This window comes from Propithecus coquereli, unplaced genomic scaffold (assembly GCF_000956105.1).
Source record: "Propithecus coquereli isolate 6110/MARCELLA unplaced genomic scaffold, Pcoq_1.0 Scaffold377, whole genome shotgun sequence".
NCBI lineage: Eukaryota > Metazoa > Chordata > Mammalia > Primates > Indriidae > Propithecus > Propithecus coquereli.
Window position 1 is genome coordinate 1419965 of NW_012149474.1, and position 14153 is coordinate 1434117.

General features: G+C 66.9%; 1 protein-coding gene across 2 annotated transcripts in view; it reads left to right on the forward strand.

Moving 5' to 3' along the window:
* LSP1 (lymphocyte-specific protein 1) overlaps window positions 1-8393 on the forward strand; it is a 36868-nt gene extending 28475 nt beyond the window's left edge. The window contains exons 3-11 of one of the 2 annotated variants that reach the window (XM_012652046.1): window positions 150-314; window positions 1881-2034; window positions 2373-2441; window positions 2662-2735; window positions 2871-2952; window positions 3319-3453; window positions 3771-3848; window positions 3999-4097; window positions 7947-8393. In XM_012652046.1, the coding sequence (XP_012507500.1) occupies window positions 150-314; window positions 1881-2034; window positions 2373-2441; window positions 2662-2735; window positions 2871-2952; window positions 3319-3453; window positions 3771-3848; window positions 3999-4088 (847 nt within the window). In that variant the 3' untranslated portion in view covers window positions 4089-4097; window positions 7947-8393. The remainder of the gene's footprint in view (window positions 1-149; window positions 315-1880; window positions 2035-2372; window positions 2442-2661; window positions 2736-2870; window positions 2953-3318; window positions 3454-3770; window positions 3849-3998; window positions 4098-7946) is intronic. The other variant, XM_012652047.1, reaches the window with a different exon arrangement.
* Window positions 8394-14153: the final 5760 nt, after the last annotated feature.

Here is a 14153-nt window from a genome sequence, read left to right on the forward strand (position 1 = left end):
GGGGAGACAGCCTAGCCCTGATTCGCCACCTCTGGCAGTGGGGGTCTCCCACGCTTTGGGCCCAGGGTCTGAGGGCCGGGGGGCTGGGGCGAGGGCCAAGCTAAGGAGCGTAGCCACAGGCCCAGCCCGACTCCCCTTCTGCTCTGCAGCCTCGGCCTGGAGCCCTCAGGGGCTCCTGAACTGGACGAGGACGAGGGTTTTGGCGACTGGTCCCAGAAGCCAGAGCAGCGGCCGGGCTGCGGGGCCGGCGGGACCCCGGGCGGCGGAGAGCCCCCTCAGTGTGAGAGCCCCGAGGGCAAGCCAGAGGCTCAAAGGCAAGTGAGGGGTGCTGGGCGCACGGGCTCCCTCTAGCCCCCAACCTGCACCTGAGCGATGGCCTTTGCCCCCTTCCCACCAGCCCCCGAGTGCCCCACGCCTGGGAAGGGGAGGGAGGGAGGAAGGGCGCGAGACAGCGTGGCGGCTGGCCGGGGGCTGCGAGGGGGCGGTGAGGAAACTTCATCCCTGGGCTCCCCAGGGCCCCTGGGCCCCTCCAGCCCAGCTGCGAGGCCGGGGTGTTGCCGCGTCAGCAGCAGCTGCAGCCCGCTGACGCAATGGAGGCCCCGCGCCTGCCGCCCCTTCCTCCCCGGGGGCTGGCGGATCTCCATTCCCACGGAGGGGAGCAGGTATTTCCAGATGTGCACGCCTGAGCATCAGCCAGATGTGTGGACGTGTGTGCCTGTCTGAACTGAGGCAGGAAGGGGGCCCAGAGCACCCCAGGGCCCGAGGAGGGGGCTGCTCCCAGAGCCTCACCTCACCTCCTCCTGCCCTACGGCCACAGCCGACGCCTAGGCCGTGTGGGGGCCCAGCTCTGTCCAGGGGCTCCAGGCTTGGGGGTCAGGCCCCTGTTGCCTTGAGTGGGTTGGAGCCTGTGGCCGGGCTGCCTTACTGGGGTCCTTCCCTGCCCCCCCTCCCCCGCCTGGAGCTCCAGCTAGGACGGCTCCCCTTCCTCCTACAGCTGGGCTTCCGCACTCCGAGAGCCACTGCCCACCTGGGGCCCTGGTCCTGGCCTGGCCTGCTGCCCACCACTCCTCTCCCCAGGCCTCAGTTTCCCCATCTGCCCCCGGGAGTCAGGGCACTCTGCAGTTCTGAGCTGGGGCGGCTTGGCCTGCACGAGGCTCCCGCCGCCACCGCGTCCCGACAGCAGGGGGCACTTTGACTCTTCTGCTGGAACTGCTGGAGGGCTGCGCCCCACCCCCGCACCTGCCCGCGCCGGCGGGAGCCCCTGAATGGCCCCTCTGTGTGGCTGCTGGCTCCGCCGCCCACCTTCGGCGGGTGGGTCTGGGTCTTGGCTGGCACGTACACCAAGGGGCCTGAAGTCATGGAAAATGCGAGATTTCCCATCTCCTCCAGGTTCCGTCCCGCGCAAACGCGGAGCCGCGCCGCTGCCAGCTGGCCCAGCCCCTCCCCCCGCGGCCTCCTCCTCAGGGTGGCAGCGGCCCGCACACCGTGGACCCTCTTCCCCGACCCACTCGCCCTCACGCGGAGCAGGGCGGGGGCAGGCGGCCGGGCAGCGGGGACCCAGGGGCACAGCCAGACCCGCAGGGTGGTCCCGGGCAAGGAGGCCTCCAGGCCGGGCCTGTCCAGGAAGCCGGGGGAGGGCCAGGCCTAGGGGAGAGGCCTGCCTGGCGGGGGATGGGCAGTCACCGAGGGGCCTCAGGCCTCCACACAGAGGCCCAAGGGCACAGGCTGGCTATGGGGTCTCTGGGCCTCCTTTCTCCAAGAGACTCAGGTCTCAGAATTGCTCAGCACTCACAGGTGGGGAAACTGAGGCTGGAACTGGGGTGGGACCGGAACCAAGCAATCACATGGCCGTGGGTCAGCTTGCCTCCCTCCCACCCCAGGCCCTGCCCGCACACCTGCGGGAGTGAGGATGGGGACCTGCACCCGGATGAGGCCCCCCTGGAGGAGCCGTGTCTGAGCCAGGAGGGGCCCAGCCCACACGAGGCCTTCCAGGACACGCTGGGGGTAGCGGAGGCTGAGGAGGCAGAGGAGGAGGTGACACTCCCCCACGGGCACCTGGGCACACCCCTGGCCTGGCTGGGCTGTCTTTGCCACCCTCTGTGCGCCTTGCGGGCCTGGCCTGGGAGCCAGCACCCCACCCCGGGCCCACATTCCCAGAGGGGGTGAGGCTGGGGACCTTCTGGGCAAGTTCCTCCTGCATGAGGAGGAGACAGGGCCCGGGACCCACCGGTCCCAGAGCTGGGGCCTGTCGCCTGTCGGGGCCAGAGAGCACTGGAGGCCCCGGGAGGGACAGCGTCTGCCCACGAGGTGCTGGGCAGGGCAGGAGAGTGCGAGCAGGGGTCACCTGGGGCATCTGGCTTCTCTTTTCCTAGCACCAGGCATGCCGGCAGCCCAGGACACCCGACGCCTTGGGCTCACCTCCCCTGAGCCCCACCACCAAAGTAGGTCAAGCTCCAAAGCTGTCCTCTTTGTCCCCCTCCCAGACTTGTGGCCTATAGGACGGCCCGCACGTCAGCCCGGGAAGGCAGGGTGCAGGCCCAGCCAGTGTGGGCGGCCCCCGGCGAGTCCTGGCACATAGAGTGGGTGGGTGGGAAACTCAGGGGCCCAGAGCCCCGGCACAGCCTCCACTGCCCAAAGCCCACACGTCTGCCCACCCCGCAGCTCGTCGACAGGACGGAGTCTCTGAACCGCTCCATAGAGAAGAGGTGTGTGTCGGCCCCTGTTCCGGAGCCCAGGTCTCTCCAGAGGGGGCTGGAGATGGTGGCTGAGGGGTAGAGACCTGGAGGCCTGGGGGGCTCTAGGAGGGGCTGGGCTGGGCTGGCAGAAGCCGGGTGGGGGACAAGGGGCCTGACCCCACTCCCATCCTCCAGCAACAGCGTGAAGAAGTCCCAGCCCACCCTGCCCATCGCCAAGATTGACGAGCGGCTGGAGCAGTACACGCAGGCCATCGAGGTATGCCCAGGCCCCCCGTGCCGCGGGTCCCTCCTCCGCCCAGGCACCATCCTGCCACCCAGGCAGTGCCCCTGCATCCCATCAGCACCCTTCCCTCTAATCAATGCCCCTCCGCCCAACCAATACTCCTCCAAGCCACCAACAGCCTTCTATTTAACCAACACACCCGCATCCAGCCAGCGCTCCGCCCACGCGCAGGCAGGCGCGCTCTCCAGAACAAGGGGCGTCTCCCACGTGCACCACGTTTTGCAACGGGGAGCATGCCCAGGGAAGATGCAGAGACAGAGGGGGTCTCCCCGTGGGACCGCGGGTGTGTCCCATCGCGGCTGTCCGCTGTAGCAGTGCGGGGCTCTCTCTCCTCCGCAGAGTGCCGGCCGGGCCCCCAGGCTGGCCCGCCAGGCCTCTGTAGAGCTTCCCAGCATGGCCGTCGCTAGTACCAAGAGCCGGTGGGAGACGGGAGAGGTGCAGGCTCAGTCCGCGGCCAAGACCCCTTCCTGCAAGGTAGGGCCCCCGTGTGGCTGTGCAGAGCCTGGGAGGTCGGTCAGCAGCAGGCTGGGCTCCCCTCGGGAAGGCAAGCGTGGGGCCATCCGGCACAAAGTGGAATAGACAGAGCGCCGGCTGTGGGGGGCGAGGCGGACCCTTCCCGGCGTCTAGGCCGAGTTGGCGGGGCGAAGCTGGTGTTCTTCCTCGCCTTGTGCTGCCTCTGCTGGGGCCGCCCACACAGGCGAGGTGGGCAGGTCCTGGGCCCCTGGTGGGTAAGACCAGGCAGGAGAGAAGGGCCAGGGGTCTGTGCCTGGGACCTGTCCTTCTGCCCCCAGGACATTGTAGCTGGAGACATGAGCAAGAAGAGCCTCTGGGAGCAAAAGGGAGGCTCCAAGACCTCGTCAACAGTGAAGGTAGAGTCCGGGTGCAGCTGGTGTGAGGCGGGTGGTGCAGCAGGCAAGAGTGGAGAGGGACTGTCCGCTGTGCATCCAGGAGGGCTTCCTGGAGGCAGCCATCTCTCTTCTGCCAGTCTCACCTTTATTCTCGATGTCCTTCCCCAACAGAGCACCCCGTCCGGGAAGAGGTATAAGTTTGTGGCCACCGGACACGGGAAGTACGAGAAGGTGCTGGTAGATGGGGGCTCGGCGCCCTAGGCCCCTCCGGTGAGTCCGAGCAGCCACCAGAGCGCGCCATTCTGGGGAGGTGGCGGCGTGAGCAGGGCCTGTTTGTTCCTGCTACGGGCTGCGAGGGTGGGCTCTGAGCCCGCCAGACCCCAGGGTCGGCTCAGCGTCCCTGCCCCATGCAGACGCAACCACCCTCTCTTATGCCAGATTCAAACTCTGTTCCTCCCGCCAGAATCAGCCTGGCTCAGCCTCCGCCCCGCCAGGGCAGGGTGATGCTACCCTGGGACTCCCGCCAAGTCCCAGCGGGGCTCACTGGGGAAGTGAGGGCAGCCTGGCCACCGTGGGGCTAGCGCTGAAGGAGGATGGGACATAGCCCCCAGGACCTGGGCTCCCCACCCGGCAGTGGGCCGAGGGTCTAGGTCTCACCTCCTGTCCCAGCTGAGGGCCACTTGGGGTTCTGCTACCCTCCCTACCCGTTGATGAAGACAGACAGGTGACACCCTGCCGTGGTTCGACACACATTTATTAGTGGCCTGGCCCCAGCTCCGTGGACAGCACCCCTTACATCCCAGCGTGGGGCAGCAGCTCTACCCCCTGCTTCCTTCCCCTCCTGCACCCTGAATCCTGAACCGCTGTGCCAGGGGCCTGTCCTGGTACCTGTGTCCCTGTCTCCATGGCTGACTGCAGCCGGGGGGCTGTTCCATGGCCCCCGCCCAGGCTCAGCCGGGCTGTCGTCCCAGCCCCAGGGCTGCGCACACCCTGCCCACCCAGCATCTTGGCCTGGCTCAGACCCTGGCCCTCTCCCTCCCGTAAGCAAGGCCCTCGGGCCCTGGCCCTCAGGCTGCCAGCCCAGGTGGGGGAAGCAGAGGTGGCCGTGAAGGGGTCACGGCCTGGCCTCCTAATCAGCACCCACATCTGTGCCGACTGGCCCGGGCCTGGGGTCTGGCTCCGTCCCCGGGAAGCACAGGGACCCGACTGCTGCCACAGCTTATAGTGCCCACAGCCACCCGAGTGCCCCCACTGTCCACGGCAGCAGCCACCCCGCCCCCAGTCCTCGAGGGCAGATGGGGGTCCTGCAGGGCTGGCCTGGCAGGAGGCCTAGGGGTGCCACCCTCTGCTTCATCTTAGACTTATGTGTCCTCCATCTGACCGAGTGTCACCCCATAAGCCCCGACACTGCACCCCAACACAGACCACTCCACACGCCCTGTCCACACTCCAGCCTGTCCCTCCTGCTCCGTGCCCCGGCCTGCCTCTCCCGACCTCCCTCAGCAACCGGCTCACCCCTCCCGCCGCCCCGGCACCTAGCGCCCCTCCACCTCTGCGCTCCCTCTCGCGGTGGCCGTGGCCCCCCAGCTAAAGCCTCAGCCCTCCCCATCCACCCCGCGGGTCCTGGTCCTGGGGCCGCCCCGGCTCCCTCACTGGAGCCTCCAGCCGGCTGCTGTCCGGTTGAAGTTCTTGGGTTGGGGGCTCAGCTCCGGGAGGGGGTAGAACATGGGAGGAGGCCGGGCGGCCTCCCGTAGTTTCCGGGCGTCGAAGCGAGGCCGGCACAGAAAGGGCAGGCGGGTGAGGCCAGCCAGGGTGCGCTCCCCCTCCCTGGGCCCCGCTGGGCGGCTGCGGGACTCGGCCACCGCCATGCGGTACAGGACTGCGTCCCACATCCTGGAAGCCCGGGAGGCAGGGGGCAGGGGGTTGGCGGGGGCGGGCACCTCCCGCTTCACGGGCTCCGAGCTCTGCCTCTGCTCGGGAAGGGGGGGCTCCTCTGCCTCCTCCATCAGCTGCTTCTTGAGACGCGTCCAGCCGCTGAGCCGGGGCTTGGGTGCAACTTTGGGGACAGGGCAGGGGTGGGGGCCTGACGGAGGGACAGGGGACGGGGCCCCCGGGGGGCTGGAGATCGGCTCCACCTCCGTGGCAGGGCCAGCCATGGCGGCCTTCTCCAGCGGCTCAGCTTCTGGGGCCACAGGGCCCGGGCCCTGGGGCGAGGGTCCCAGCGAGCGGCGGGTAGGGGCCACGGGCACCACCACCCTGGTGCTGGCCTCTCGGGTCACCGAGGCCTGGAAGCCGGGTGGTGGCCTTGGTGCAGGGGGCTCCTCGGGGCAGGGACTGGCAGCCTGGGCCCCGGCAGGCAGTGGGTGGATGTGAGCCACCGGGGCCAGAGGCTGGGCCCTGCCAGGGCCTGGGGCTGCATCTTGGTCCTGGCTGCTGGGACCCCCCTCTGGGGCTGCCCTGGGGGGCTCGGGGGTCCCAGCATGTGGGGACGGTGCCATGCGGACGTGCACCTGGGTGACGTGGGTGCCTTCCGCTGCTGGGGCCATGACGGGGACAAAGCCCCCGGGAGGCCGGGCAGGCTCCGGGGCCGGGGCTGTGGGCTGGGACCCAGCAGCCTTGACGTGAGTGGCCAGGATCCTGCGCTGGGCGAAGCCAAGGGAGAGGGTGGACTTCTGCAGGGGTGACGCCACGTGGTAGATGACAGGGGCGTGCAGGGAGTGGGGTAGGGTGGCCACCACGCGGGGGACCTCTGCGGGGTGCGGGGCCATGGTGTCCTGGTCGTGGCTGGCCTCACTCACGGGGGACAGGGAGGTGCGGAAGGCCCCAGGTAGGGCGGGGGCCCCAGTCCCCTTCGTCTTCTTCCAGGCTGCCTTTCTCAGAAGTTTCTGCAGACGCAGGTTGTCCTTCCCGGGCTTGGGCAGCAGGGGCGGTGGGGGTCCAGGTGGTCCCTGGAGTCTCGGGCCAGCTGCCTCAGGGGGCGTTGACACAGCTGAGATGAGCATCTCTGTGTCCTGGGGAGGGAGGCAGGGTGGTCAGGCTGGCCAGCCCGTGAGTGCGGGCTGCTGTCTCCCGTGGTGTGTGGAGGACCGTGGGCCTGGAGTGTGGGACCCTGACAGCCCACAGCCTGCCCGGTGCGTTCTAAGCTTGTGTGTACACTGGTGACTCTATGGGGTGGCTACGCTGTCACCTGAGTGTAGAAATGAGACAATGGAGGCCTGAGGTCACTCGGTAGGCGACAAGGGCTGGAGCCTGCCTCCGGGGCTGTGTCCCTGATGCTGCCCTGGCACAGAGCGGGGTGCGGCATGGCGCAGGAGGCCCCGGGGAGCTCCAAGTGGGAGGTGTGGGCCTGGTCGGCTGCCGGCCTGGCGGGCAGGAAGAGCGGGCTACCCGCAGACACGTGAGGGGCGCCGCGCCGTCGCCGGCTGACCACAGGCGCGTCCGCTGCAAGCCAGCGGTGAGGAGTGGCGGCCAGCAGGCTCAGGAAAGCTGAGGCTGCATCATCAGAGGTAGATTGGCCGGAAGGTGGGAGCAATTTTCGCTGAGCTACGCTGAATGGGATATTCCCGCAGACCTCCTGGCTGGGGTGGTCCCAGCCAAGCCGCCCGCCCTGGTTTCTGGGCGCCACGTGTTTGCAAGGACATTGACAAATGGCATCTGGGCTGAGCCAGAGGCTGTCTGGTTTCGGGGGAGGAGGCCAGGGGGCTGCCGCTGCGGGGGCTGGTCTGCCAAGGCAGGAGCGTATCTGCCTGGGGAGCGGCCAGGAGGAGTCTGCCCGGGGCTCACTCCCAGCTGTGGGCCTTCTCTGGGGGGCAGGGGCCGCAGGAGCCGCAGGAACCTCAGATCTAGCTCCAGGGGCTGCCAGGCTTGGGGTGGGAAGGCAGCATTCCCTGGACCTGGAGACGGGTCTCAAGCCGGGGCGACCCAGGCGCGAGCACAAACTGGGAAGCAGGTATCCGAGGCAGAGGCCGGAGCAGGGAGCCTTCTGCAGCAAGAAGCCGGTGTGGGCAGGGCCCTGGCGGCCACCAGAGAGAGGCCCCCGGCCTGAGGGAGCGGGGAGGCAGGCTGTGGCCCCTCCTGGACCCCAGCCTTACACTCCCTGCACCCCACACTGTGTTTCAGCACCCTCCATGTTCCCAGGGGAGATTCCGGCCAGACACCTGCCCCCAGCCCTGGCTAAGAAGTCGCTTCTTGTCACCAGCCTGGCCCACCCTCACGCCTTTGACAGCCCCCCACCACCTCCTTTTGCTCCTGGACCCTCCTGCCTCTCTCCCCTCCTGCTCTCTGACCCCAGCTCTGCCTCTGACTGCTTGGGGGAGGAAAGAGACTCCTGATCATTGAACAAAGGGACTGCCCCTCAGAGAGGCCAAGAGCTCTCAGGGAAGGCAGGAGAACAAGGTGCCACCTGTGCAGAGAGGGGGCTGGTCACCCCACCAGATATGAGGGTACCTGCAGGGTGATCTCCAGGCCAAGAGCTGCCGACACCTGCGCTGGATGCTCAGGACTCTGTGCCTCTCCTGCCCCTGCTTGCACCGCGGCCCACCCCACATCATGCAATAAAGCTCCTTGTGTCCCTATGCACTGACTCGCCATGCTCACTGAGGGGGATGAGGGAGTGGGGCTGGCTGGGAGACACAGCCCCACACCATGTAATGTCCTTCTGCCCTGTCCTGTGGCTTTCCACAGTGGTAGGCACCAGGATATGAAGTCTGTGGTGGCCTAAGTTAGTGCCCATGCAATGAGTGGGGTTTAGCCTTCCTTTTCCAGAATGTCGTCACATCTCCCTCTTGATTGGCCCACTGTAAACCTGTACTCTGACTGTGTGCCTGCTGAAGGCATGACTCACCTCAGGGTCATCGTCCATCCCAGCACCTAAGCAGTGCTTAGTGAAGGTTTGGTGGATGGACAGATGGACAGATGGGTGGGTGGATGGATGGACAGGTGGATGGATGGACAGGATGAGTGGGTGGATGGGTGGATGGATGGTGAATGGGTGGATGGTGGATGGATAGATGGATGGATGGATGGTGGATGGATGGGTGGTTGGGTGGTGGATGGATGGTGATGGATGGATGGACAGGTGGTAGATGGATAGATGGATGGATGGTGGATGGATGGATGGTGGTGGATGGATGGTGGATGGGTGGATGGATGGTGGATGGATAGATGGTGGATGGATGGTGAATGGATGGGTGGTTGGGTGGTGGATGGATGGGTGGTGGATGGATGGTGGATGGATAGATGGAGGGATAGATGGTGGATGGATGGTAGATAGATGGTAGTGGATGGAGGGTGGATGGATGGTGGATGTATAGATGGTGGATGGATGGTGAATGGATGGGTGGTTGGATGATGGATGGATGGATGGTGGATGGGTGATGGATGGATGGTGGATTGATGGTGATTGATGGATGGGTGGGTGGTGGGTGGATGGTGGGTGGTGCATGGTGGTGGATGGATGGATGGAGGGATAGATGGTGGATGGATGGTAGATAGATGGTGGTAGATGGGTGGTGGATGGAGGGTGGATGGATGGGTGGTGGGTGTATGGTGGGTGGTGGATGGTGGTGGATGGATGGTGGTTGGATGGATGTGTAGATGGATGAATGATGGTGGAAGGAGAGGAGGAAGGAAGGAAGGAAGGGAAGGAGAATGAAAGGAGGAAAGAGCGCAGGACATATGAGATGGATACATGAGAATGACTCGACCAGTGGGTGAAGGGACAAGTGTGTGACATGGGAATGGGGAATGTCCTCTCCGGCTCTCCCTCCTCCCCTGGGCCCACACTTGGGCTCATGCTCAGCCCTGCTGCCCTGGGGAGCCCCTTGGAAGAGCAGGCCCCCCTTGACCTCTGATGCTCTAGGCTGGACCTTGCCATCCCCTGTCACTCGGAGCCTCCATCTTTTGAAGAATCCGCGGTCACACTCTGCCTGCCTCGTGCACATGGAATGGCTGAAACTGCACAGGGCACAGCCGCCACAGCCCTGGCTAAGAACCCGCCTCCTGTCACCAGCCTGGCTGCCCTCACGCCTTTGACACCCCCCCTCCTTTTGCTCCTGGAGCCTCTGGCCTCTCCCTTCCCACTCTCTGCCCAGCTCTGCCCCTGACTGCCTAGGGGAGGAAAGAGGCTCCTGACTGCTGGCCAAAGGGACTGCCCCCAGAGAGGCCAAGACCCCCCGTCCTGTCTGCCCATGGCCCGGTCCGTGAGAGAGCATGAGGGCCATGCCATGTCCAGTCAGAGACCCTCTCCCAGGTGACAGGGGCTCCTTCCCTTTCCATCTAGTCTGAAGGGGACGGTAACCGGGGGCAGCTGGCAGAGGCAGCCCCAGGGACACAGTGGCAGTGAGCTGGGCCCAGCCCTGGGGCCCAGAGTGGACGGCACCAAGGACCAAGAGGCAGCCAGCACTCCCCGACCCCCAGCCTGGGCCCTGTTGGATCCTCCAGCCCTTGACTTGGCCTTGGGGATGAGGACCCAGGGTCTGTCCCTCTGAGAAGCTCAGCCTCAGCCTTGCAGTGTTCCTGACACAGCCTCCCCCACAGCCACAGTGGCCCCAGCCCTGCTGCTGGGAGCCTGGGGGTCAAACCCTGCCCGCTGCCCCTCCACCATCCATCCTGCCTGCCTGAGGGCCCGTCTGTCCCCTAGCTGCCATCCCTGCAGGTCCCCGACGTCAGCCCCACACAGGGACACCCCCTAATATCTGCAGAACACGTCGACGAAGCTGCAAAGTCAGGAGAAGCACCCGGGTGTGTGGGGCGGCAGCCACCCGGGGCTGGAGCAGCTCAGGCCCCAAGTGCTGTGTCAGCTGCTCCTGTCCCAGGCCTGGCAGTGCCCGAGCCCATGGCTGGGCTGACTTGCCACAGGCTGGGACCGGCTTGGGCACCCGGGTCAGCTCAGGGCACTCCAGAGAGGCTCAGCGTCCCTTGGGCTCCGCCACCCCCAACCATGCACACTGGGGGCTGGGACCTGGGTGGAGGGGTGCTGCCACCCCCTGCCATCCTGGAGTCCCCCGTGCAAGCCGCCGGAGCTGAGACACTCGGGAGGCTGAGCCTGTCTCCCACGGCCCCGTCCTTGCCCCGGTTCGTCTCAGCCCCTCCTGCTGCCCCGCCAGGGCCCTGCAGTCAGTCTTGAGACCTCCTGGGCTGGAGATCAGCCCCCACCGACCCCTTGGGCCTTGCCTCCACCCCGGTCTATGGCCCCCGCCTGCCCCTGCCCTGCCTGCTCTCCCCCCACCTGACCCCGGTCAGGCCAGGCCAGGTGACACCGCGCGTGGGTTACCTGTCGCCGACACTCGGTGGTCAGCGGGTGCTGCCTGCTCTGGGCCATCTGCTGTGGCTCAGGCCGGGTGTCCTGGGGGGAGGTCGCTGACACCCGAAATAAAACCTGCCTCTCCCTCTGACCTCAGCCGGCTCTCAGGAGAGCGCCTGGCACGCTGAGGCCTGCGGAGCGGGCAGCCACCCTCCCCTGCTGGTCAGGCAGGGCCACTGCAGGGCCCTCGTGTGCCCACCTGCAGGAAGACCCTGTGGACCCTGGCCAGGCGGGGCTCCCTGGGCCATGCTCTAGCGAGGCCTGTGGACCCGGCCGAGCCCTCCCCAGCGCACAGGCCCCCCACGCCCCCAACTGTCAGCAGAGCCAGAGGAGCCGGCCCCACCGCTGGCGAGGACAGGGCTCCGGATGGTGGCCCCCAGGAGCCGGCTCAGGTGCCTCCTCAGAGGGGGCTCTGCAGGTGACCCCAGGAGGCAGGAAGCCAGTCAGGCTTGTCCAGCGCGCAAGGCTGTGTGTGGCCACCGAACCCTCGCCCATCCGAGGACCTGGGCAGGGGATGGGAAGGCGTGCAGGGCTGGAGGATGCCAAGTTCTGACCAGGAGGGCAGGGACGTGCCCAGGTGCCCAGCTTGAGGGTCGTCCCGAGTCGGGTGCTCGTGGGGAGGTGGCAGCGGAGGAGCTGTGTGGCCTCAGCACGCCCCTGCCCGTCTCTGGCCTCTGAGGCCTTATCTCTGCCATAGCCTTCCGGAAGGCGTCTGAAGACCCAGCCCCGGCGCAGAGCTGGAGTGGGCCTCGGCCAGGTCACCCTGGCGTCCCCGACCCACCCTGGCCTGGGCACTGGCCGCTGTAGGCACCAGCTTTTGCCCTGACTTGGGCAATGCCACAGGCTCCACTGTCCGTGCTCAGCCCGTGGGGCCCGGAGGGAGCGAGGGGCAGGGGCAGGTGCCTCAGTTTCCCCAATCCAAGGGGCAGGGCCATCTAGGCTTGCGGCCTCACTGGCCAGCATGTCCAGCGGAGGCCTGGGCATGGCGTCTCTTGGTGGTTGGTGCCACCTGGAGTCGTGAGGACAGAAAGGCCAGGCTCCACGGCCCGCTCGGAGATGAGGACACAGATGCGACACCAGGCCCCTGGGGGTGAGAGGACCTTGGGGGAGGGTCTCAACCCCCAGACAGCGAGGTCCCAGGCACAGCCGCTGGCCTTCAGAGGCACCAGCTCAGCACAGGAGATGCCACAGAAACGAAGCGGCAGCAGGGCCTGGGGACTTCTTGCGCCCATTTAATCTGCGTGCCCAACCGCGACCACCCAAGGGACAGGCCTGGCCTCTTGGAGGCTCAGAGGTTACGGGTCTGTCTGAGGACTCGGCCTCCACCGTCTAAGGTGCCTGGCAGGACCTCAGGCAGCTCCCCGTGGTAGGGCCAGGGCGGGCCTGGGACATTGTGCCAGGTGGGTGAGGGGCCCTGGCCGTGCAGACCCCTTTCCTGGATGAAAGGTCGGCTCCCACGGGACATCTCAGAGGGAGCGGCAGGGCACGGGGGAGCCTGGGCCCAGCTCTGGGGACCCCATGTCAGCCTAGCCCAAGGAGAAGGGGACCCCCTCCCTCAGGACACCCTCCCCCAGGGCCACCCGTCTTGCTCCCCTCCTCGGCACGTCAAGCATGTGCCCACTGCCGGCGTAAAAATAGAAGCTGACACCTCCTGGGGAGGAGGGAGGACCTTGTCCCCTTCTCCAGGCACGTCCCTCTGTCCTGGTTCCTTCGGCCTCCTTCGCGGGCCATTCCTATACTTGGTAAGGGGCCTGCGTGGGCACAGCCCCGACGCCCCGGCCACCAGCAGCTGGCCAATGGGCTGCTGGGAAAGATCGAGTGTCACTATAACACGGGGCTGCGCGGCTGGTGGGCAGCGCTGTGCCGGTGCCGTCCACGGGGAGCTCCAGCCCTTTTCGGTCTCCGCCCGCAGGTTGGTACAGACAAGAGCAGCTGCCGGGGCAGTCGGACTCCGGCCTTGCTGGCTGGCCCTGCGTCCCCGGCCCACACGGGTCCTGGGCGCGAAGTCCTGGGGCAGCCCAAGCGCTCGGGTACCCAGGCGGCCTCCCTAGAGCCCGGGAGTCTGGGACGTGACACTGTGCCAAGACGTTCTCTGAGCATCCGCGAGGCGCGGAAGAGATGGCTCCAAACCAGGATGCAGGCACGGGAGGCCAGGGAAGGAGAAAGCTGGGGTCCCTGTGGAAGCCCTAGGGGTGAGGGGTCACCCCAAGGCAGGAACCAGGAGGGGTGAGGAGGGTGAGAGAGAAGCGGTCACCCCGAGCTCTGAGGGCCACCCGCCACGACGCGGCGCCATGAGGTTCCTTGGCCCACCTGGCCTTTCCACAGAGCTCCTGCGGGCTGGGACCTGGGCCTGGGAGGCCAGCACTGCCTCAAATACCGGCCTTTTATGGAGGCAAGACTGAGGCAGAAGGACGGGGACTGGTCTAAGGTCACCCCTGGAGTGAATCTGTAGGGGGCTGTCTGGAGCCCAGGCAGCCTTGGGGTCCCTCGTCCAGAGCTCCCGGACAAGAGTGCCCAGGATGGGGCTGGGGTGCAGCTGGGTGCGGTCCCCCTGGCCCCACCCTGGACACCACCCCCTCCGGGTGCCGTCTGGCTGGGGCTCAGCGCCCCCATGAAGCCATGGGACCCGTGGAGGACATGAGGCAAGGAGAGAGTGGGGCTTGGGTGTGGTCAGTGCCCACCACGGGCAGGTGCAGCCCCCCACTGCACCCCAGGCCTCGCCCCCTTCGCAGGAGGGCGGGGGGGGGGCGTGTGTGCCCAGGAAGCTGACCTCATGGGGTATTTTCATGCCCCTCTGAGGGCAGAACATTGAACTGGACAAGTGTTTCCTTCTCAGCTGTTGCAGTGCCCGCCCCTGGCCCCAGCACACCTGCCACCAACGCCACCCCAGCTACAGGGATCTCACCCAGACCCCACGGTGGGGGCAACAGAGCAGTCCTGCACTGCCTTCAGGCACTCGGCAGAGGAGCTGGTGCCTCGGTTTCCCCACTTAGAAGTGAGCCTTTGCTGCTTCGAGTGGGGGG